At 46.6% G+C, this 22,904-nt stretch overlaps 2 protein-coding genes across 2 annotated transcripts; both read left to right on the forward strand.

Annotated features, from left to right (window-relative positions):
• Positions 1-11,423: 11,423 nt before the first annotated feature.
• HOO65_030611 (Alkaline phosphatase) lies at positions 11,424-13,529 on the forward strand (the record flags this gene model as incomplete). The annotated part of the gene is made up of 2 exons (XM_071001988.1): positions 11,424-11,963; positions 12,033-13,529. The coding sequence occupies 2 exons, from the start codon at positions 11,424-11,426 to the stop codon at positions 13,527-13,529; spliced, it is 2,037 nt and encodes a 678-aa protein (XP_070860290.1).
• A 5,920-nt stretch (positions 13,530-19,449) lies between these two features.
• On the forward strand, positions 19,450-21,537 carry HOO65_030612 (Alkaline phosphatase; the record flags this gene model as incomplete). Its single annotated transcript, XM_071001991.1, has 2 exons — positions 19,450-19,989; positions 20,059-21,537. The coding sequence occupies 2 exons, from the start codon at positions 19,450-19,452 to the stop codon at positions 21,535-21,537; spliced, it is 2,019 nt and encodes a 672-aa protein (XP_070860291.1).
• Between the last annotated feature and the right edge of the window lie 1,367 nt (positions 21,538-22,904).

Consider the following 22,904-nt stretch of genomic DNA (forward strand, 5'->3'; position numbering starts at 1 on the left):
TAATTATGATGATAGAATGCTTCTCACCCTTCAGGCCGTTCAAAATAACCCACAATTGAAACTCTAATGTATCGTAGTGATCTATACAGCCAACCTAACAACCCTATAGCATCGACGACGGAAGAGCATCCAAGCCTGAGGCGATATTATCCCTAAATTACACAATCTATCCGATCCAGAGGAAGAGGTCTTTATTATTGACCTAGATTTGCGAGGATTGCCTCTCGTCTGTGTGGTGTAAGAGGAATGGCCGATGAATTGCTTGCAGAACCCGACCTTGGGCTTCAAACTTCATCAGCAGATAAGTAGAGCTCAAGACATGTTTTTTTTTCAGAAGTATAACTACCAGAGAGCTCAGTGTAAAGACCCAGCTACTGCCCATAACTAGTTCACACTTGCAGTGCACACAATTGCAAAGTATGGCATCTGATCAGATAATATCTAGCATGTTGACAAGACTAGCTTCGTGATGGGCATGATCCATAGTAGAATAGTCATCACAGGTACAAATATATGTGAAAAGCCAAAATTAGTGCAGCCTAGAAACCGGGAATAGATTGTAGTCATTCAAACGACTGATGTAGATGGCTGAGTGATCCCACCGTTTATCCTAGGTGCAGGCTAATATCATCTCACTCACTACCTAGTCAAAGACCTTGAACAGGCGAATGAGATGCAAAGTACTGTGGTGTCTGCGGCAAGCCTGGTCATAATGCAGGAGGATGTTAGGTAGGAATTCAGGCATCTGGGGAAGAGTACAGTGAATAATTTAGGTTGATTAAATGGTTTGTTGTGTTTTTATTGTGATTTCTAGGAAGAAGGTTGAAATTTTTGTTTCACTCACTACACATGTACGTTAGCTTAACAGAACTTGATGTTTTCTTTCGTTTTGGAACTATTGAAAATACCCGTGTTCACAAGTCCAGTCCGTAGCTTGTCCCTAATATTTTCTTGCTTGTATGGAGATTGTCGACACAATGGCCTAAAAGGCATTACTCATCTCCATCGCCATCGCCTTGTGTATGGATCCTTTGCAGGCACCTTATTCAAGCCTTTAGTATAATATAAACTTTTTGTAGACTCTATTGGCTATAACCACTGCATCAAGAGACATGCATAGCTGAAGAGTACCACCTTTGCGAGCCACTCCATGTTGTATTTCATATCTTTGTGGGCTTCTATAAAGTCATCTAGCTGGTCTGCCTAGTCGTGGAAATGGAGACGATCTCATTACAGGGGCCAAGGCAAATTTGCCCCATCTAATATACGATAAGCCTCTAGAAGATATAGTTACATGTTATCTTTTGCTCTCTTCTATCATGGCGAAGTTGTAGCAGCCAAGTCTTGTGGGTGTTACGCCTGGCGTCTATCTCGGAGTGGGGTTAGGGTCAGATTGTCATGTGACCCTGGACCCAAAACCCACAGTCTACTAATTGTCGGTACCACTCTCCCCTGTGCGGGGTATGCCGTATGCCCTGGCGAGCTTCAAATGCCTTGTAGTTTTTTACCTGGGTTTGGCCAAGAATTTTGGTTGTGTTGCGTGCTTTGTTCTAGCATGGTTTCAATCGTGTGCTTTCATTCTATAACAACTGACGGCCCTGAAGGCAGATTGGGTCGGTGCGTAGGCTCTAGTCATGGTCCCCCCCTGGCTTTAAGCTATTAATTTCTTGCTTAAGAGATGCTTCCTTCACTACGCAGTTGATATTGCTCCGAGCAAATTGCTGCAATTGAGGCAATGTAAATGTAAACTTGTGGTTCATTGTTCCGTAGCCGTGTTAGAAAAGGGGAATGTGGCTGCTGAATTCTCGAGTCAAAACTCATGGGGCTTTGGGGATTTGACTGCAAGCAAGAGCAGATGCATTTTTGCTACGGCCTAATAGTATTCATTACGACGATATGTGGTAGTGGGCGGCGGCTACGGGCTATGCTAAGCGATGGTTAAATCTTGATAATGGCTTGGTCACAGCAGAAAGTACATCATTTTAACTCTAGAGCGGCTCCATTGATGCCTGATGTGGGGGGAACATGGGGATTTGACCTGTTACTTGGGGCTGAGTGCTTGTTGGGCCAATAACATTTTGTTGCTACTCTACTTGTGACGCTGAATATGCATGCATGGCAGCCCAGTCTATGCTAGCGATTTCGCCTGACGAGCTAAGATATCTATTATAGGAACAGCATGTTGTGGTCGAAACAAAGGAAACCTAAGAAGAGCGCTGATATTACGAAAGAAGCTGAGAGTTTTACTCTTACTACAGCTTGCTCACTCTGTTCCCTCTATAACTGCTGAAGAAAACAAGCCCCTTGAGATTGACATCAAGTGACTTGTTTGCTTTATAGAGGAAACACTGGGCTTACTTGCTCACGTTTACGGCCATACATGCACATCAATCTAAGGCATTTTGTTTAATGGTTGGTTCCAGCGAGGCGGCTCACATAAGTTGCACACTGGTTAGCCGTATTGCTTATCATTACGTTAGTGAGATATTATTTCAATAATTATGCACTGTATCTATACTTAATAGCTGTATGTAGCGTGCTAGAACGTATGGGAATCTACCTTGATACTTACTACACCATTACCACCCTCCCTATTAGGAACTAATATTCGTACATACCATCACATGACACAAAGGCTATCCCATGTATATATAATGTCGCCCGCCCGCTCCGCACTTCGAACATTTATCCCACCAACAACCTACTCTCTTCATACGAGTCGCCACACCATCATAACCATACTTTTCTTTTAAAAAATCACCTAATACCACAACGTGCTAGCATACTTTCCCCCTTTTAGGGGATCCCGCAGAGGGTCTGGGCCATAAGGACTTTTGGCGTATGCGTCTAGGACGCCCTGATCGAAAGCATCCCTGCCTCAGCAACAACATCCTACGGCCTACTCGTCCTTATGGCCAATCCCGTTGTGTTGGGAAACAAGAATCAAGAAAAGGCTCTCCCGAAGCAAACATCCTAGCGTCCTCCGGCTTCAAGCAGTACCATCAATTTGCACCAAGATTCTAGCCATCCTCGATTGGAGTAGCTGGAAGACACAAGCCACTCAGATCACTTAGGCCTCTGGCAATAAAAAGAAAGATATCCCTTGCAAAGAAGAAATTCCGGCTCTTTCTGCACCTACTTGCAGCCTCACCACAAACATATACTGATAGAGCGGAGGGTAAGAAACTTGCCTTCAGCTACCTTGGCATCCGCGCTGAAGGGCTGGCAGTGGCAAGGCAAGTCAGCAATACATTAGCCATGTCCCTCAAATCCCAAGATGCCATAAAGTCGGTCTTGGGAAAGATAAAGAGGGCGAAACCGTCTGCTATAGTTAGCGGATGCATCACACTACCGACACGGCGACCGAATGGCATACCTAAGCAGCCAACTGGTCCCCTAAGCACACCCGAAAACCCATCGGACAAGTTAACCTAGTGAACATCAAGAAAGTGGAGGACGAGATACAGAGCCAACTTGGCGCCAGCACCGCCCGTATGTCTTGGCCCAGGCGAAACTCTGTCTCCTCCCCAACGAACTCAGTGGTGTTCTCGAGATCGGAACTCCTGAAAGTCTTGTTCCCGCTCTTCGGCTCTATGCCCCCCGGCCTTGAATGGCCAAACAATCCAAGTGAGTCCAGCATTTCAATACTTGTTTCAGCTTTCACCACCCGCATGGTTGCCCTTGCAATGAACTATATTCCAGGCATGCACAAAAAGCTAACAATGAACCCTCCTCAAGAACACCAATTCCATCAGGCGACAATACATCCTTCCTACTGTACTTAACTAGCTGCTCGGGAAAACTAGCTTTCAGCAAGTTGCGCTTGTAAGCCTCGGCGGTACGGGTAAAACCCAAATAGCCTTGAAGCTTGCATAGACGATGAAGAGAAGCGGACTCACCACTAAAATCCTTTATGAAATATTTGTAGAGGTGTTCAATATACAACCGACAGGCGATACAAGGCCCGAAGTGCTTACGAAGCATTACCCGGAATCAAAGCATACTGGAAACTGGCTTCTCATTCTTGACAATGCTGATGACATTAGTTTTCGATATCATAGAACTTGAAGAAATTACCCCTACAGGCCATCGAGGGCTTCGGGACAGGATGAGTTCGATGACGTTTCCATCACGTATATCCAAATACTTCGCCAGGCGCTATGGCAGCTACTTGGTTCATCGCATTTTAGCAAATCCAGAAATTCTCCAAGCGTATAGCTACTCGACTTCATTTCATCGCACAGCTGTATGCGGAACTATCTTAGAAGAAGAGAAAACAGGACTTGTCTGTGCTTGAGCATATGGCTCGCGCGTTGTCTAAGCCTAGGCGGAAAACATCACCTGCCCTTTCCATCTTGAACGGAGGGGAACTGACCGAAAGATCATGGCGTACGGCTACATAACTTGCTCTCCATTCCTCATCCGTGCAACAAAAGAATTGCTATCTGGAGACTTGGTTGTTCTCAAACCTGTAAAGCGCAGATTCCAATTGCGAGATGGGGAATATGAGCTGGCTACATTACCACATTTAAAACAAGTGGAAGAGCATGAGAGGGGCCTATCAAGATTTGAGCCTTTGATTTTGAGGTTTAGCATGGCCTTAGCTACGCATATTATAAAGACAGCCAACTCGAAAAGGAGATTCACCTGCTTGACTACACCATGTTGATTGTAAAGGCCCTAGGAGCTCAATATTCTAGCCTTCTGGCATCTCAACATAGCCTTGCATTTGACTTCCTTGGAAAGAAGCAAGCCGACTGGATAATTTCTTTATTTGGGTGCAGTCAGCCGGGGAGATAAGTTCCAGCGGCTGGCAAACTATCACTCCTGACATCTCGGTATCCATCATCCTATAAGAGCATATCATGCTACTAGCCGGGCCCAAGTGAGGATTAATCTTTGGAATCTCAGCGCATTACATAGCAGTAGTTTAAAGCAGGATCACGAACATCAAGTGTAACATACATTCATCGGAAGTCGGAAAACATGGGGGGGCGGAAAGAAATCGGCGCCCTTCTGACAGGATTCTACATGAAATTAAAACAAGAAAAACGTAGTTAAATCAATTGCAATTAATTACTATTCTGGTCTCTAGATATTTCAACAGCAATTCAACATGTTGTTGAGTTATGGCCGCCTGTACTACATCTTCCACATCGCCTTTCCCTCGCTGCTGCCGAACTTCCCCGACCCACAGCTCTCGATAACTCCGACCTCACCTGCGCATCACTGTCTTCCGGGTTAATGTTATCCTTCCCCTCACCTGCATTCATCGTCCCCTCATTTCGTAGTCTTTTTTTTTCTTTTTTTTAGCTCTGCACCGCTTGCTGAGGATCTCATTTGCCTGTCGAAGGTCCTGAATCTCGGACTCTCATAAGGTGTTTTGATGCACTACTGCTTTTGTCCCCTTGGCTAACGATGTGAGGGCCTCAAGAATAGATGCAGACGAGCTGCTATTATGCCTTTTGATTCGTCTTTCGAGGTATTCAACCCGAGAGCTAGCTTCAAGTACTGTCTTTAGGATGCTAGGAACCCAAAGATCAGGGAGGCCGGTCTCCTCCTCGATCGGTGTTGGAGTCTGCAGCTGCACATCAAGCTTTGATATAACACTTTCTCCATCCAATGGAACCAGCCCAGCCCCCTTGGAACCTCCCTTGATACTGCTCTCTGTCATAGCTGCTTGGCAGACAGCATGAAAAGCTAGAAAGAAATCAGTCTTGGAAACGTAGGTTATCGAGCACCTGATTAGATGCTCGATTTCTCGACCATAGGCCTTCTTGAGTGGCCCAAAGCACCCGACATCAAGGGGCTGAAGTAGGTGAGAGGAATGAGCTGGCATACAAAGTGTGATGGTGTAGTTGTCTGCACAATATTTCTCAAAATCGACCGAGTGGTGGCTTTCATGCCCGTCAAGGATAAGAAGCCGATAGCAACTGTTTGATCGGGCCCTTGTAAGATAATCGAAGTGCTTGAGCCACTTAAGACCTGTATCATTGTCGGTCCACCCATTACGAGTCGTGGCGATAGCTCAATCCCCTGACAGGTTATTTTCTCGGCATCAGCTTGACAGGTGATATTGGCCCGCAACCACGATGAATGGTGAGACTGCCCGGCCTTCAGCATTAATCGCCTGAATAACTGTGGCCGATTCCCGGTTTCCAGGCTGTACGGATTTAGTCTTTCCACGCCGTTCTGTATCTACAACGACAATTCCACTTGCAATGAGGCCCATCATAACGCCAGTCTCGTCAAAGTTGTAGATGTCAGCTAGGCTGATACCATATTTTTGAGATTATGTTCTCCACAAGCCTGAACCAACCGCGAACAATGGCTGGATCTTCGCATTGAGTCCTCTCGTAGTCGCATCTACGATCAAAACATGTCTTGAGGTCTAGTAGTCGCTTGATGAAGTTAGGAGCCTAGTACTTGCTGACGGGTGATGTGTCGCGGTCAGCGAGCAGTCGGTTGGCCATTTCTTCAACACCACGTAGTTGCGGGGGGGACCCTCGCGAATCCAAGTCAAGAGTGAACTTGATCATGACCTGCTCTTCTAGATCGGATAGTCTCCGTGAGTTGGAGGTGGTATTGCGTCGACATTGAATGCCATTCCGTCGGCGACGAAGGGCATGATAATCCACCTGGTATCATCTTGTGGCAGGTCGGAGACCTAATTCCGGGGTATTTTCAAGGGCTCGAAGAGCGAGAACAATATTAGACTCATTTTTGGTTATGGCATGTTTTTTGCTGCACAAATAGTCTATTAGATGCGCGGAGGAGAGATTGGAAGATTTATTAATCACAGCCCGGATCCTAAGACCAAGATTGGTAGATGTCAGGAAGCCAATATGTTTGAATCTTCCACGCCTAAAGCGGTTCACTGGTACTTCGATATCAAGGAGGCCCAGTATGGCTGGATTCGGCCTGAGAACACCATTAACGTTGACGAATGAGGCATCATGATTGGTTTTGGCGGGTATCTGTCAGTAACCTAAGTCAGGGTTACCAAGATTGCTGACCCTGATCCAGTTCGCCCAAGCTTTAGGGTTAGCATCAGACGTCAAGGGTCTTGATGAATTCAGAAAGATAGCTGACTGGCAGTTCCTAACTTCACCACATGGGTGGACTGATGACCACATTGGAGTTGAATGGCTTGAAACAGTCTATTTGCCTCAGACCAAGCCCAGCGATGAGTCTGATTGCAGATTAATCATTACAGATGACCATGGGAGTTATGGAATGGTAATGTCTTTGTTTACCTCGCTATAGGCTTCTGCTAACCAATCTAAAGACGAATGGATGGCTACATGCTTTTTGACTAATATTTATTGTTGCTGCCTTCCAGCGCATTGATCCCATGAACTTCAGCCATTATATTATAGAGTGTTTAATGCCCCCAAAGCTGCATATCGCCGAGAGCGAGAAAAGTTTGCTTCCCGGACTGATTCTGTTCCAATGGACAAAGTCAATTTCATTAAAGCCTATGCCAAGGCTCGCGAAGTGGAAATAACTAAGAAGAATATACTCCCTAGATGGAGAGTTACTGGGAATTGGCTAATTTCTCAAGTCAAAGCTCGGCGGCATCCAGAAATACAAGAGGACAGGCCGAATGACAGTCCGAAGACAACTCCAGAGTGGGCGACATATTTAGGGTCGGACGATACGCCAAAATCCAGCTACCACATTCGCGACCTTGGGCTTAATAGAACACCAAAGATGTGGAGACGGTATAACGTGATAGTCAAAGGGTTTGAAGCGCAGTATCAGACGTTGATGGCATATGCCATGAGGATTGCTGGTCTAGAGGAGCAACTGGCTCGTCTGAAGAGAGGGAAGAAGAGGAAGGCATCACCTAATCCCAATAAGCGTTTCATGACCCTAAGTGAAGCTCTAGTGGCTGGAGAAAGTCTTTCCAAAAAGAAAGTGAAAAGAAGCTTGTTGTGGTGAGTGCTAGCTATTCAAAGGAGTCAGGGCCAGAATCAGAGGCTGCTTCAGTTATTGAAGTTAGAGAGGAAAGCATACCACCTCAGCGAACCACTAGGTCTGCGACACGAGCCAAATGACCTAAAGTTCAATAGATATACCAATGGCAGCCCCAAATAAGGTTACAATTCACAAATAACTTTTTATTTTGCTCAGATTCTGTGTAAATGAGCTGGCTGAGTTTTGGTGGTGGAATTTTCTTTTTGCTGAATCAAAGGATAGGGTTATCGAAAGGGTTGTGGTGTACGGCAATTAATCTGGCTTGCCCACCATGTAACTACGTCATCTATTTTTGGTTAAACTGATCAATCACAGAGACGGCAAGGAGTAAATATTTGGCCGCTGATTTTGTTACTGAATAACTCTCTATTGTATTTGTAGAAATCCATATTCATAGGCTTAAGTCCGAGAAACGAGAGGGACAAGTATTGTGTGTATGTCACTAGATTATGGATGATTTTCTAAGAGGAATATCAAGTAAAGCAACTTTTCTTGCTATTGTGCATGAACTGGGCCATGCGATCTTGACATTCTTACCATGTTCTAGAATAAAGCGCTAGTGTCACTAGGCCGTGCCCCTTCCCCAATATGATAGACGTGTTTATGGGCTCTCGGGCTCTTAGCCGACCGATTGGCTAATAGAATATGAGATGAGCATGGCAGAGGGCGTTTGTAGGCTGATGCTGTTCGGATTTACGAAAAAATAAGCAAGGTTGCCATCCTTGCAATGGAGTTATCCGTCAATACTAAGGAGGCAAGGAGAGAAGATCTATTATTTTTGGAGAGCAGCCTCTTGTTGGTGTGTGTGCATTGCCTTACAGCCTCTTTGTGACGAAATGGACAGTACTTGGTCTTGTTGTAAACAAACTTGCCGCTTTCAAGGACTGGCACTTTCGAAACCTTTGATCACAGCCGCTCTTGCGCCAAGTATTTGGCTCATGCTGCAGCTACGTGTTTTTCACATTGCCTTCTTACTGGGACTGTGCGGCTGTCCGAGCGGCCTGTGTGATGAGAGCTTCTCAATGATCGATTGCCTTTTTCTTGGCGGCAGTCTGAGGACATAACGGACGAACTTCAAGTAATCAAGTGTGTGAGAACAGCAGGGAAACAAATATCGAGTAGACAAAAGAAGCTTCCGAACAATAAGCTACGCTACTTGCTTGTTACTCAAAAGAAACGCACGCACGATGCCCTTTTTTAAGACGCTGGTATTATCACCGAGCAGTCGGATTTTAGAGTTTGGCGTTGTGTCGTATCAAGGTATAATTGTATACGATTGCAAGTAAGAACAACACCAAGTAATTCCTCCGCCGGTCTAGTAAGGAGTGAGCGAATATAAAAAAGGTATAAGCAAGTAAGGAACCAGGCATCATTGCTGCCGTCTTGGCAAGCCATCCCACCCATAAATCAAATCGAAGCAAACAACTTGGATGTACTTGACAATGATACTCGAATGCATGAGAAACGGCAATGCGGATCCTTATTTTGTTATACTATGCCGTGCCGTAGATTTCCGACCTTCTGTAGTTTGTCATACGTAGTGTAGTATAAGCTCTGGCCTAGCTTAATATACCAATGTGTTCATGCACCTGTAAAAAGAAGCAACCCTCCCTCCCCCTCTCCGCCGAAGTGCCTACCTGTCTATTGGGGAAACGATTAGCGAGTAAGTAAGGCCATGCTTGGAACAGAACGCCCATTATAAAGCCAGTCTCATATGCGTCGTAAAACTCATCTAATCGTATGGAATACGCCGCGATTGCGTTCTCTGCAAGCATAAACCAATTACAGATCATGACTAGATCTATCCACTTAGCTTTCTAATCGTCATATTTCCCAAAAAAGAAAAAAAAAAACCTGTATTGAGGTCTAGTTGTCGCTTGACAGAGTTTGAAGCCCAGCGTGTGCCAGATGCGGGAGAGAAAAGTACGACGCATGATTGCCTGTGACGCATGCTTCACAGGTAAGCGAGTCTAAGGCTCAATTATTAAATTTTAAATCACAATAAAACCACAACTATCTGATCAGTTAAACTACCCACTACACCCTTGCCTAGATGATTCGGGAACTACCCGACAGGCCCTTGCATTATGCCTGGCCTTGCCACATACGCCGCAACTCCATCTACTTGGTCGCTCTGGCCTTCCTCGACCACCACTTCTCGATGATTCCGTAACCACACATGTATTAACATCCATCCGACCAACTGCTTGTGATGCTTCCCGGACAGTAATTTTCCCTCCTTTCTGTAATCTAGTCTTCTTTGCCCTTCGGCGGATGATGCATTGCGGCCAGCTAGCAGAGAATTGGCAATTTCTTCCACAGACCGCAGTCGTGAGGGAAATCCTCGTGAATCTAGGTTTAGAATGAATTAGTGTATTATCTGTTCCCATAGATCAGATAGTATTCTTGATTTTGGGACAGTATTGCACCGTGATTGAATGCCATGGTGGCAGCGACGTAACATCTCGAAGCGGACCTGGTGTGCAGTTGGTGTGCGTCGGGGACTTAATTTTGGGTTATTTTGAAGGGACTGGAGTGCAAGAAGGATTTTAGCCACATTTGAAGTCTGTGACATATCAGGTAGTTACGAAGCATCTAATCAAATAAAATAGGCAGGTTGACGTATTGTTGACTCACTCACTTAACTGACCCACCCAGCTGTCAAGCACGTTAACTGTCATAGGATTAACATATTTATATTCTAGCTCTCGAGACTTTCTGCAAAGAGCAACCCTGTGCTGGCGGCAACCTCCCTCGAGGGCTATAAGCGCAGCGACAAGCCGCTGCGAATTGGTTTTTTATGCTTCGCTCTCTAGTCTCTGACTTGATGGCATCATTAGGCTTGAACGTTTTCTTGGCAGGCAAAAAGTCTGCTAGCACTGGCTGGAAGATGCAGTGCAGTGAGTGCACTGAGAAGAGAAAAGATAAGGACAAAAGCCAGAGGGCAAGAGAGAAAAAAAGACGAGGGACTTTTGGCGGAGCAGGCAATGGCGAGGGAGTAAACACTCAGAGTGGGTGGGCGTGGGCGTGGGCGTGGGCGTGGGCGTGGGCGCGGGTGTGGGTGTGGATGTAGGCATGGGTGTGATGGGGGCCTGTAAACTATGCAACTGTGGGAAGGGAAGATGCGGCAAGGTATTGGGTCCAGGTCCATTCATCCTCACTACCCTGAATTAGTGCATGTTTGTTATGAAGCTTGGCTCCATCTCTATATTCTATGCATATGGCCATTTGCTGTTTGTTATTTTTATCGCACCGGGTATATAAGTCAAGCCGTTCCCGCGTAGCTAGTAGACTTTTCTTTTGCCCTCCTCCTTATTCGCACTTCGCAACTCACCGGTCCTACATTTCGCTTGCTCTCTTCTTATTCCCTTGAATTAGAGGCGATTTGCTTGACCAGTGTCTTGTTCTTTGCCCATCCTTCCTCTCCATCCCTTTATTCTGCCATGGCTAAGCTCACATCTCTGGCTCTTCTAGCCTCCGCTTCTCTCGGTGCTGCCCAGACTTACCAACGCCTGGGTACCTGCCCTAAGCTTGGCTGCATTCTACCTCCCGATCAGGCTGATTTCCTGCCCGGCCAATACTTCGATCTCCGTGTCGAGGTTCACGCCCCTAAGAACGGTACTGAGGCTTTCAACGATGGCGTTCCCGATCATGCCTTCACTACCACCATCAGAAAGATTGGCGAGGAGGTGGCTAGACCTATCTCGGAGTTCTTCCCCGTTAATGAGCCTGAGCTGGAAACGTGGCAGTTTGGTTGGTACGAGGACCGCTTTGCCAAGGACGCCAAGTCCAAGAGTATAGTCAACGTTGCTTCTAGAATCTACCGTCGCATTCGCATCAATGAGCCCGGCCGGTACGAAGTTACACTGACCTACTACAACGGCGAGACGACTGTCGCCAACTGGGAGGTTCGCCCCATCTCTAACGAACGCAAGGCCAAGAACGTCATTCTATTCATTGGTGATGGTATGACTACAAACATGGTAAGTCTTTTATTTGCTCTCCTCAGAAGCACTCCGGTCTACTGTTATTAACTGCCTGGCGTCAATTAGATTACTGCTGCCCGTATGCTGGCACACAAGTCAATCAATGGAAAGTACCAGACCCGTATGGCTATGGATTCGTTCCCTGTCCTGGGCCATCAGATGACACACTCTGTCGACTCCTACCTGACTGACTCCGCCAACTCGGCTTCTGCAATGTACACCGGTCACAAGGGTACTGTTGATTCTATGGGTATCTACTCTGACTCTTCACCTGACGAATTCGATGATCCCAAGGTTGAGTCAATGCCCGAGCTTGTTACTCGTAAACTGGGTATGCACTGGGGTGCTGCTACGACCGCCGAGCTTTATGATGCGACTCCCGGTGCTCTTGTTGGCCACACCCGTCGCCGCCAAAACTACGGCCCACTCATAGACCAGACCCTAAACGGCATCACCAATTACCCCTGGAATGACTACGTCGGCCCTGAAGTTTTCTTCGGTGCTGGTGCTGAAGCTTTCTTCAACCCTAAAATCTCCTACGAAGGCCGGGACTACTACCGTGAATTTGCCAACAAGGGCTACAGTATCAGCTTGGATAAGTCGTCTCTGATGGATATGGACAGCAACAGCCGTGCTCTGGGCGTCTTCTCCACTGGTGCTCTGCCTCTCTGGCTGGATCGCAACGTTTACCCTCAAAACCTTGCTAAGGCGAAAAACCATCCTAGTGGTGAAGCTGCCCCTGCTCTGGACGTCCCTGGTCTCAAGGAAATGACCAGCAAGGCCATCGAGATCACTCATGCGCGTAGTCAAGAAAACGGCGAGGACAAGGGATTTTTCCTGATGATTGAAGCTTCTTCCATCGACAAGATGATGCACGCACTGGATTATGATCGTGCCCTAGGCGAACTCCTGGAGCTCGACGACACAATCACCAAAACTATGGAGCAGCTCAAGAACATGGGCATCTTGGACGAGACCCAGATTGTTGTCACTGCCGACCATGGCCATGGTTTCGATGTCTTTGGCTCCGCCGACACCGAGTACATGGCTGCTGCCGGAACCGACCGTCAGAAGCGTAGCGCCATCGGTATCTACGGCCAATCTGGCGAGTCCCAGTACACCAAGGCCGTCCCTGGCATCAACTATGGTACTGGCCCCAACTTCCCTTTGAACTGGGAGCCCCGGTACGCCATGGCTGCTGGTGCGGCTGCTGGTCCTGATCGCCGTGAGGACTACCGTGTCCACAAAGACGGTATCCGTGACACTGTTGTCAGAGTCCCTGATGGGAATGGCGGGAGAGAGATTTATGCCAACCCTAAAGATGATATCCACGGTTTCCTAATCAACGGTACCACGCCCACTCATATATCCGGTGGTGTCCACTCGATGACCGACGTGCCTGTCTTTGCTCGTGGGCCTTGCCAGAACGACTTTGGCGGTGTCTACAACAACGTCGACCTCTTCTACAAACTCGCCCAGTGCTTGGGCTTGGGTACGAAGCTTACTGCTGACGGCCACGACTACTCCCAGCGTGCGACCCGCCGGGCTGCTGACCGCTTCTAAAGAGGTTTAATGTTGCATTGGAGAGCAAGTAAGGGACAACTGTGTAGGATTTGGTGGTATTTGCATTGCATTAGACGTTTTTTTTTCATTTTCAATTGTTTCTTTGTTCATTTAGTTTTAAGGGAAGGGGTAGATAGATAAGTGAGAAGAGTTTCCAGAAAAAAACATCACCACACACTGATTGGTTAATATGCGTGATAATAATTCGTCTCACAGCTCTTCTAACAGTAGATATTAGGAGGACGTACTGAATGTCCTGTGAAGAAGAAGAAGAAGGAGAATGAGTGATTGTTCATATTGTTCTGAGTCTATCTAAGTCTAGTCCGAGGGACGGATCTCGGCCGGTTTATATATCCATTACTACCATGTTCTGGGTCGAGCGCTTGGGCCTTGGATGAAGACCCTTGATGTCTGATGCTAACCCTAACGTAAGGGCGAACTGGATCAGGGTCAGCAATCCTAGTAACCCTGACTTGGGTCACCAATATGAAAACCAGGAGGGAGTGGGTTACACGCAGACCTCATCTTCACCTCAGTTACAGGAAACGGACCCAAGAACAGTGGAAGGAAGGAACTAACTCAAGGAAGCAAGTGTGCCTTTTGTAAGGCGAGACACCCCCCTGACAAATGCCGGCTCCGGGTGAAGGAGAACCGGTATAAGTCCTACAGGGCTAACAAAAGATGCTAGGGATATGTCATGAAGTATGTGGCTGTCCTAAGACATGCGCTTTTGCGAGGGGGTGTGCCAGAACATGATTAAGCAGAGATGCAGGAAAGAACACTTGACTGTAAACCCAAGTATAGTCGAAGTACTCAGAGGTTGACGAAGGGGTGAGGAGGGAATGAAGACAAGCAATTCTACATTTGGACACTACCATCGATCAAGAGGAATGGCAATGAATCAGACATTTACTCTATGCGACTTCCTAAAACGACATACCACATCACATCAGGCGACCACTTGAAGTACAAATGGGGTATGTCTATACAGTATACAAAGGATAGGTAAGCCCATCGAAGTTTCCGTGGCTGCCGATATGCTGTAACAGAAGAAAATGACACTGGAGTGGGGAACTATGCATAGATTCCACTTCCGAGAAAAGAAATCAGGCATGCAGATGTTATACAAGACAACACATGAGAGGTGACACAACAAGCAGTAATACACTTGATAAGTATGATTATAAGATGTGTAACATCATCACTTGCTTAACCTCCGAACTGGGAATCGGGATATTACTACAACCGATGATCCCACCCAATAGCATCAGACTCCTAGAGATATGCCAACTTCTCCTTGACCGGCTGTTGTCTTATGCTTGAACTTGTTGCTTGTTTCTCCACTCACATCAACTGTCCTTGCTTGCCGATTTCCTGACCATCTGGAAGCAGTAATGAAGAAATCTTCGTAGGTCTTCTTCGAAAGCCAACTGCACAATAATCTATTCTTATCCATTAGATAGTTGATATGATTCGACAATACTGTTGGTCTAACCCTTTATGCCGTTGTGCTAGTGAAGGTGCACACTATGGTTCACTGTATAGGTGTTTACAACAAGCTTGAGGCTTTGAACCATTTCGGAAATCATGGAGATAGCTACCAAGAATCTACCCTCTATTCAATTGTGACAAGCTGCACGCATGGTGGAGAGTTATTGTACCCATTAAACCCTGCAAATATGAGGAGTTCTTGGTCGATGTGATCATCCCACTCGTAGATTATGCTGCTGTTTGCGACAATATAATACAAGAACCGCGTACAGGTGGCTGATTGATATGTTGAAGACCTTGTGTAACAAAATGGGGCTGCCTTTGACTGGTTAACTCCTTCAGAGGACCGACTGTTGCCTATCCCATTACAGCGTGGACTTGGCATAGGGATGGAGGTTACGCTTAGTCTTGAGAGCCCTCCCTGATAATAGACTACGGCGGTTGCACGCAGATCATGCAATTGTTGTCGGTTGTAAATATCGCCATATTGTGCGGGAATCCGACTCGTTTTTAGGAAGCAAATGTAGTCTCACTTTGTCGCTAGTAACACGACTCTCTTGCATATTGTCTGGGTCTCTAACTCGACTCTGACAACTGTGAAGGCGCAATTAAAACAAGCCAACCTGAGACCAAAGCATACTACTAATTAGGGATCCCCATGATAAAGACCCTTTGTTGTATGACACAATATGTCAGGCAGTTCGTTGTTGGCTCCCAGCGATCAGCCCGCAACCTTCACGTCGATACTCTTTAGTTCAATTTCTTTCTTTCCTTCGATAGGCATGAAAGTTACCACTCAATTAATTTTGAGAAGTTTTACGAAGACAACCACATGATTACAGTGTGTATGCCGCCTCATTCGTCTCAACTACTTCAGCCTCTTGATTCTGGGTGCTTCGGACCACTCAAAAAGGGATGTGCAGATGCTTTGACAGGCAAATGTGACTCTTAGTAAGCGGCATAGAGCAAAAAGGAACCTGGTTATGGAATGGAGGCAAGATGACTGTAGGTGAGGGAAAAGATAAAATTAACCACAAAGACATTAATGTGCAGGTGATGACTGAACTACCGAGAAGTGGTGGTCAGGGGAGGTCAGGCCAGCGAGGGAAAGGCAGTGGAGTGGTCATAACTCAGGAACATGTCACATTGTTGCTAAGGTATCTAGAAGAGAATAGCAATTGGTATTAGTTGATAAAATGCTTTGCTTTATTGCCTTTTTTTTGCTTTTTTTTATAAAACAATCTATCATGTAATGTAGGTGGTGAAAAAATGAGAATTCCTATTCGGACCATAATGATTTCCTGTTTGTACCTGAAATTTAAATCCCCACACCAAGTAATTGAACCAATCACACAACCAAGTGAACAATATTCTGGCCAATCACATAGTCGTACTAGCTCCACTTTACAACATCTCTTTCCTCCTCACTCTGGGCCTCTTGCGCTGAGTGTTGTATGTAGCCTCCCCCCATTCTTCTGTCTCTTGTGGTGCCTTCTTTGGCGATATTGGCAGTGTGATTGCCCATTTTTCGGTCTTTCTCTCTTGCCTTGAATGTTCTCTATATCCTGCTGATCCATCGCCGCAAGGCTATCGCCATACATCCATTGACTGAGCTGGCGCCGTTCCGAGGCAGTCGTATGGTGGGAGCCTTGGTCTGGCATCAGCTGTATAACATGCAGTGGCAATGGGATGATTATTCGGCTTTTGTAGACAGACTGAGATAATGGGAAGACACTTATTTCATCTTCCTTGAAGGTTGCAGTCTTTCGAGGGCGCCCAGGCCCACGCTAAATAACCTACCTCTGGCTCCTAAACTAAGGAGATATCGTCATCCTCAGTGGTTTTGTCGTCTAGACACCAATGTGAATCAACTTTGAGCTTTTTAATGGCTTCTTTAGTGTCTTTTATTGTTAAATTAGTTATGTGGTGTTGGTTCAATTACTTGGCCTGGCACATTAAACTTTTAGGTGCGAATAAAAATTCTTTAAAAAGTTAGGCGCTGGTACTTCTTCTGGTGCACATGATACTTTCGGTTCCTCCGCCCATGCTGTTCTAGGGTCCGCTGCCGGATCAATCTTGTCCCAGATGTCGCACTCCTTTTCAAACTACTTGAGTTCCCCCGCGAATTTCAGCCGGTCTCTGACTGAGTGTAGTTGAGTGGAATCGGTTGTCGAGTTGGCCATTATGATGGTGGTTAAAAGTAGGAGAGAAGTTTTTTTCTTCCTTTTCTTTTCGGGAAAGTAAAATAATAAATAATTGTTAACTGTTCGATAGAGGTTGAGACTGTTAATTGTTGTAGAATTGCTTGTTATTGATTGTTCACTCTCTATTCTTTGGTATTAAACTTGATAATCTCTTTCGTTTTCTATCTACTTGTGAATCGTCGGTGGCACAATGGAATATATAGTACACGTGGGTCACGTGACCTAGGGTTGGGACTTGGATGGCCCGGACCCAGTGGTCACGTGTTTGGCATTGACATGCCCTTGGCTGCAGCCACGCGACGCCACTCTTATCCCTTGCTACCGCCACGCGACACTCTCTCCTTCGTCCACAGATACTTGGGTTTACAGTCACGTGTCCTTTCTTCCATGTCTGCTTAGTCATGTTCTGGCAGGTTTACCCAGTGTTAATCCAACTAACGCCAGATTCTCCACAACTCGAAGCAACCCTGCTTACTACTATGGTCTATGCTACACCGGAGCAGCGGAGCAAAGTGATCTTTATATCCTTGTCACGCTCCGGAATTAAAGGCTAGTGTCATTAGGCCGCTCCCTCCCCAACATGATAGGTATGTATGTCCATGGGGCCACGGGGTCCTTCAGCTGACCGTTTGGCTAATAGAGTAAAAGTTATGGCAGAGGGCGTTTGTAGGCTGATGCTGATCGGACTTGTGGAAAAATAAGCGAGATCTCCATCCTTGTAATGCAGTTATCGGTAAAGGCTAGAGAGGCAAGGACCTATTATTTTTAAAGGACAGCCTCTTATTGGTGTGTGCGTTGCCGCAGAGCCCACGTCGTCTTACTGTAAGCAAGCTTATCACTTTCCATGACTAGTACTTTCGAAACCTTTGATCACAGTCGCTTGTGCGCCAAGTATTTGGCCCCATACTATAGCTGCGTGTTTGCTCCATCCCCGTCTTGCTGGGACTGCGGGACTGTCTGAGCAGTCTGTGCTATGAGAGCTTTTCGATGATGAATTGCCTTTTTCTTGGAATTTTTGTATCGTTTGAGGCTGAGGGCATCACGGATGATCTTCAAGTGATCAAGTCTGCGAGAATAGTAAGGAAAAAAGTATCAAGTAAAGAAATGAAGCTTCCGAACAATGCATAAGATACTTACTTGTTGCTCAAGAGTATCGCATGCCGCCCTTTTTAAGGCGCTGATATTATTAGCAGTCAGTCGTATCTCAGGGCTAGGCGTTATACCCGGATAAAATAGCACACAATCGCAAGAACAATATCAAGGAATTTCTCAGTAGCCTAGTAGGAGGTGGGCGAATACAGCACAAGTACAAACAAGTAAGGAGCTAGTCATCAATGGTGCATTACCATCTTGGCAAGTCATCTTACTCATAAATCAAATCAATGCAAACAGCTAGCTTGAATATGCTCAAAACTGATACTCAAGCGCATGGGAAGCTGCAATGCAGATATTCTTTTTGCTATATTATGCTGTGCCACAGTTTTCTGACCTGACCTTCTCTAGTTTGTCATACGTAGTATAAGCTAGCCTAACTTAATATGCATATAATTATGTGCCTACACAAAGAATCAACCCTCCCCCTCTGAAGTGCCCACCCAACTATTGACAAGAGCAAGAAGGGCTGTATCCATAGTATTGAGACTTGGCATATTTGAAGGTTAAAGGATAAATTGATCAAATGAAGAATTAGACGCAGGAGAGAAAGGTGTGACGACGCATACTTGCCTGCCATGCATGCTGATCGTGTACGTCCGCCGTTATAGGATCAACTTTGTTCTATTCCAACTGTCAAGCCTTCCTGGAAAGTCCCGCGAGGGCAACTCTACGCTAGCGGCAACCTCCTGCTAAAGCTATACACGTAGCGGCAAAGCACTGTGTTGTGCTCTTTTTATCCTTGCTTCAATTCCTGGTCTCTAGCTTGATAGCTTAATTGGGCCTGAAAGTTTTCTCCGCAGGCAAGGTATGCGAGACCTTATCTCCTTATTTCAATGCGTATTGCCGTTTTCTATTTTCAATTTGCTTCTAGCACCAAGTATTTAAGTCAAGCCGTTCCTGTCTAGCTGGTGGGATTTTATTTCGTCCTCCTCTTTACTCTCAACTTACAACCCACCGGCCTGCCATTTCGCTTGATCTCTTGTTATTCTTTTTGACTAGTGAAGATTTGTTTGGCCAGTGTCTTGTTGTTTCCCCTTCCTTTCTTTTTCTATCTATACCTTTATTCCACTATGGCTAAGCGAACGTTGCTCGCCCTTCTAGCCTCCGCTTCTCTCGGTGCTGCCCAGACTTACCAACGCCTGGGTACCTGCCCTAAGCTTGGCTGCATTCTACCTCCCGATCAGGCCGATTTCCTGCCCGGCCAATACTTCGATCTCCGTGTCGAGGTTCACGCCCCCGAGAACGGTAGTGAGGCTTTCAACAATGGCGTTCCCGATCATGCCTTCACTACCACCATCAGAAAGGTTGGCGAGGAAGTGGCTAGACCTATCTCGGAGTTCTTCCCCGTTGATGAACCTGAGCTGGAAACGTGGCAGTTTGGTTGGCACGAGGACCTCTTTGCCAAGGACGCCAAGTCTAAGAGCATAGTCAACGTTGCTTCTAGAATCTACCGTCGCATTCGCATCAACGAGCCCGGCCGGTACGAAGTTACACTGACCTACTACAACGGCGAGACGACTGTCGCCAACTGGGAGGTTCGCCCCATCTCTAACGAACGCAAGGCCAAGAACGTCATTCTATTCATTGGTGATGGTATGACCACAAACATGGTAAGTCTTTTATTTGCTCTCCTCAGAAGCACACCGATCTACGGTTATTAACTGCCTGGCGTCAATTAGATTACTGCTGCCCGTATGCTGGCACACAAGTCAATCAATGGAAAGTACCAGACCCGTATGGCTATGGATTCGTTCCCTGTCCTGGGCAATCAGATGACGCACTCTGTCGACTCCTACCTGACTGACTCAGCCAACTCGGCTTCTGCAATGTACACCGGTCACAAGGGTACTGTTGATACCATGGGTATCTACTCTGACTCTTCACCTGACGAATTCGATGATCCCAAGGTCGAGACCATGCCCGAGCTTGTTACTCGTAAACTGGGTATGCGCTGGGGTGTTGCTACGACCGCCGAGCTTTATGATGCGACTCCAGGTGCCCTTGTTGGCCACAGCCATTCCCGCAGAAGCTACGGCCCACTCATAGACCAGACCCTAAACGGCATCACTAATTACACCTGGAATGACTACGTCGGCCCTGAAGTCTTCTTCGGTGGTGGTGCTGAAGCTTTCTTCGACCCTACCATCTCCTACCAAGGCCAAAACTACTACCGTGAATTTGCCAACAAGGGCTACAGTATCAGCTGGAACATGTCGTCTCTAATGGATATGGACAGCAACAGCCGTGCTCTGGGCGTCTTCTCCACTGGTGCTATGCCTCTCTGGCTTGATCGCAACGTTTACACTGAAAACCTTGCCAAGGTGCAAAACCATCCTAGTGGTGAAGCTGTCCCTGCTTTGGACGTCCCTGGTCTCAAGGAAATGACCAGCAAGGCCATCGAGATCACTCATGCGCGTAGTCAAGAAAATGGCGAGGACAAGGGATTTTTCCTGATGGTTGAAGCTTCTTCCATCGACAAGCAGATGCACAGACTTGATTATGACCGTGCCCTGGCCGAACTCCTGGAGCTCGATGACACAGTCAGGGAAACTATGGAGCAGCTCAAGAAAATGGGCATCTTGGACGAGACCCAGATTGTTGTCACTGCCGACCATGGCCATGGTTTCGATGTCTTTGGCTCCGCCGACACCGAGTACATGGCTGCTGCTCAAACCGACCGTCAGAAGCGTGGTGCTATCAGTGTCGCCAGCCGATCTGGCTTGTCCCAGTACACCAAGCCCGTTCCTGGCATCAACTATGGTACTGGCCCCAACTTCCCTGTGAACTGGGAGCCCCGGTACGTCATGGCTGCTGGTATGGCTGCCCATCCTGATCACCGTGAGGACTACCGTGTCCGTAAGGACGGTCCCCGTGCCGCTGTTCTGAGGGTCCCTAATGAGACTGGCGGGAGAGAGATTTATGCCAACCCTGAAGATTCAACCAACGGTTTCGTAATCAACGGTACCATCCATACTGCTAGAGCCCGCGGTGTCCACTCGATGACCGACGTGCCTGTATATGCCCATGGCCCTTGCCAGTACGACTTTGGCGGTATCTACAACAATATCGACCTCTTCTACAAACTCGCCCAGTGTTTGGGCTTGGGTACAAATATTAATGCTGATGGCCAAGAAGACTCCCAGCATGAGGCCCGCTAGGCTACTAACCGCTTCTAAGAAGCACATGATCTTTACTGTTGCATTGGAGAGCGAGTAGGCGACAACTGTGTAGGGTTTAATGGGATTTACATTGCATTTTTTAGAGCATTTTCATTTTTATAACTTTTTTCTTTGTTAATTCGGTTTTAGGGGCAGGAGTAGATAGATAAGTGAGAAGAGCAGCTTCCAAACAAATGACATCACATTATTGATTACCATGCGTGATAAACGTGCGTCGCGCAACTCTCCCTCTTTCAACCTTGTTTCCCTCTCCATATACCTCAATCTCGACTGAGGACTGGCTTTTATGGCCATCGAGGAGCAGAACAGGATGTCGGCTATTCTTTCGCTTAGATGTACACCGATCGAAGTGCTTTAGCCACCCAAGACCTATATCATTACAAGCTCACTTAATTTGGGTCGTGCCAATAGCCCAATCACCCAGGAGGCAGCTGCTTTCCCACTACCTTGTTGAGATTGATTACCATTCTGTTGGCCAAGAAGGGCATGAGAATCCATCTGGCGTAACCTTGCGACAGTTGAGACTTAACTGCAAATTATTTTGAAGGCCCCGAAGGCCAAGAACCACATTAGCCTCGTTGTTTGGTTGCAGCATGGCCCCTGGTTGACAGAAATTTAATTGGACGTACAGAGGAGAGAATGGGGAATTTTTGATACACTCTCTCATCCAGACGTCATATGTAATGACGTACATATGAACTTCTTACTACTTACCACTGGTCCATGTAATAGATGGCCCCGTCACCAAGTATAAAGCTTCACATATGGATCACCCAGTCTCTCGTACTGCGCATTTGTCGCAGTTTTGTTTTCTACATGGCTAAATCCCTGGAAAGAAAGCTAGGGCGAGAGTGGGTAGCTAATATCGATCGATAACGAGTTCACCAAAAGTCTCCCAATCTCCCATCTTCATATCTAACAGTAGATATTAGGTGGACGTACTGAATGTCCTGTGAAGAAAAGGAAGAAGGAAGAAGTGATTATTGAAGTTGTTCTGTATCTGTCCAAGTCTAGTCTGAGGACCGCTTCTCAGCCGGTTTATATATCTAGGCACATGGGGCCTTGGAAGAAAACCCTTGATGTCTGATACTAACCCTAACATTTGGGCAAACTGGATCAGGGTCAGCAATACTGGTAACCATGACTCGTTGGCACGCGCTGGGGATCAACGTTCGTCAAGCGACACCCAGACCTCAAGACGTGTTTGTCGGAAATACGACTACTAGAGAGCTAAGTGCAAGGATCCAGCCCTTATTTGCGATTGGTTTAGGCTTGTGGAAAGCACAATTGCGAAGTATGGTATCAACGTAGCTGACATCTATAATTTTGATGAGACTGGCTTTACC

This window comes from Ceratocystis lukuohia (assembly GCF_044167205.1).
Source record: "Ceratocystis lukuohia strain C4212 chromosome Unknown Supercontig3_pilon, whole genome shotgun sequence".
Taxonomy (NCBI): Eukaryota; Fungi; Ascomycota; class Sordariomycetes; order Microascales; family Ceratocystidaceae; genus Ceratocystis; species Ceratocystis lukuohia.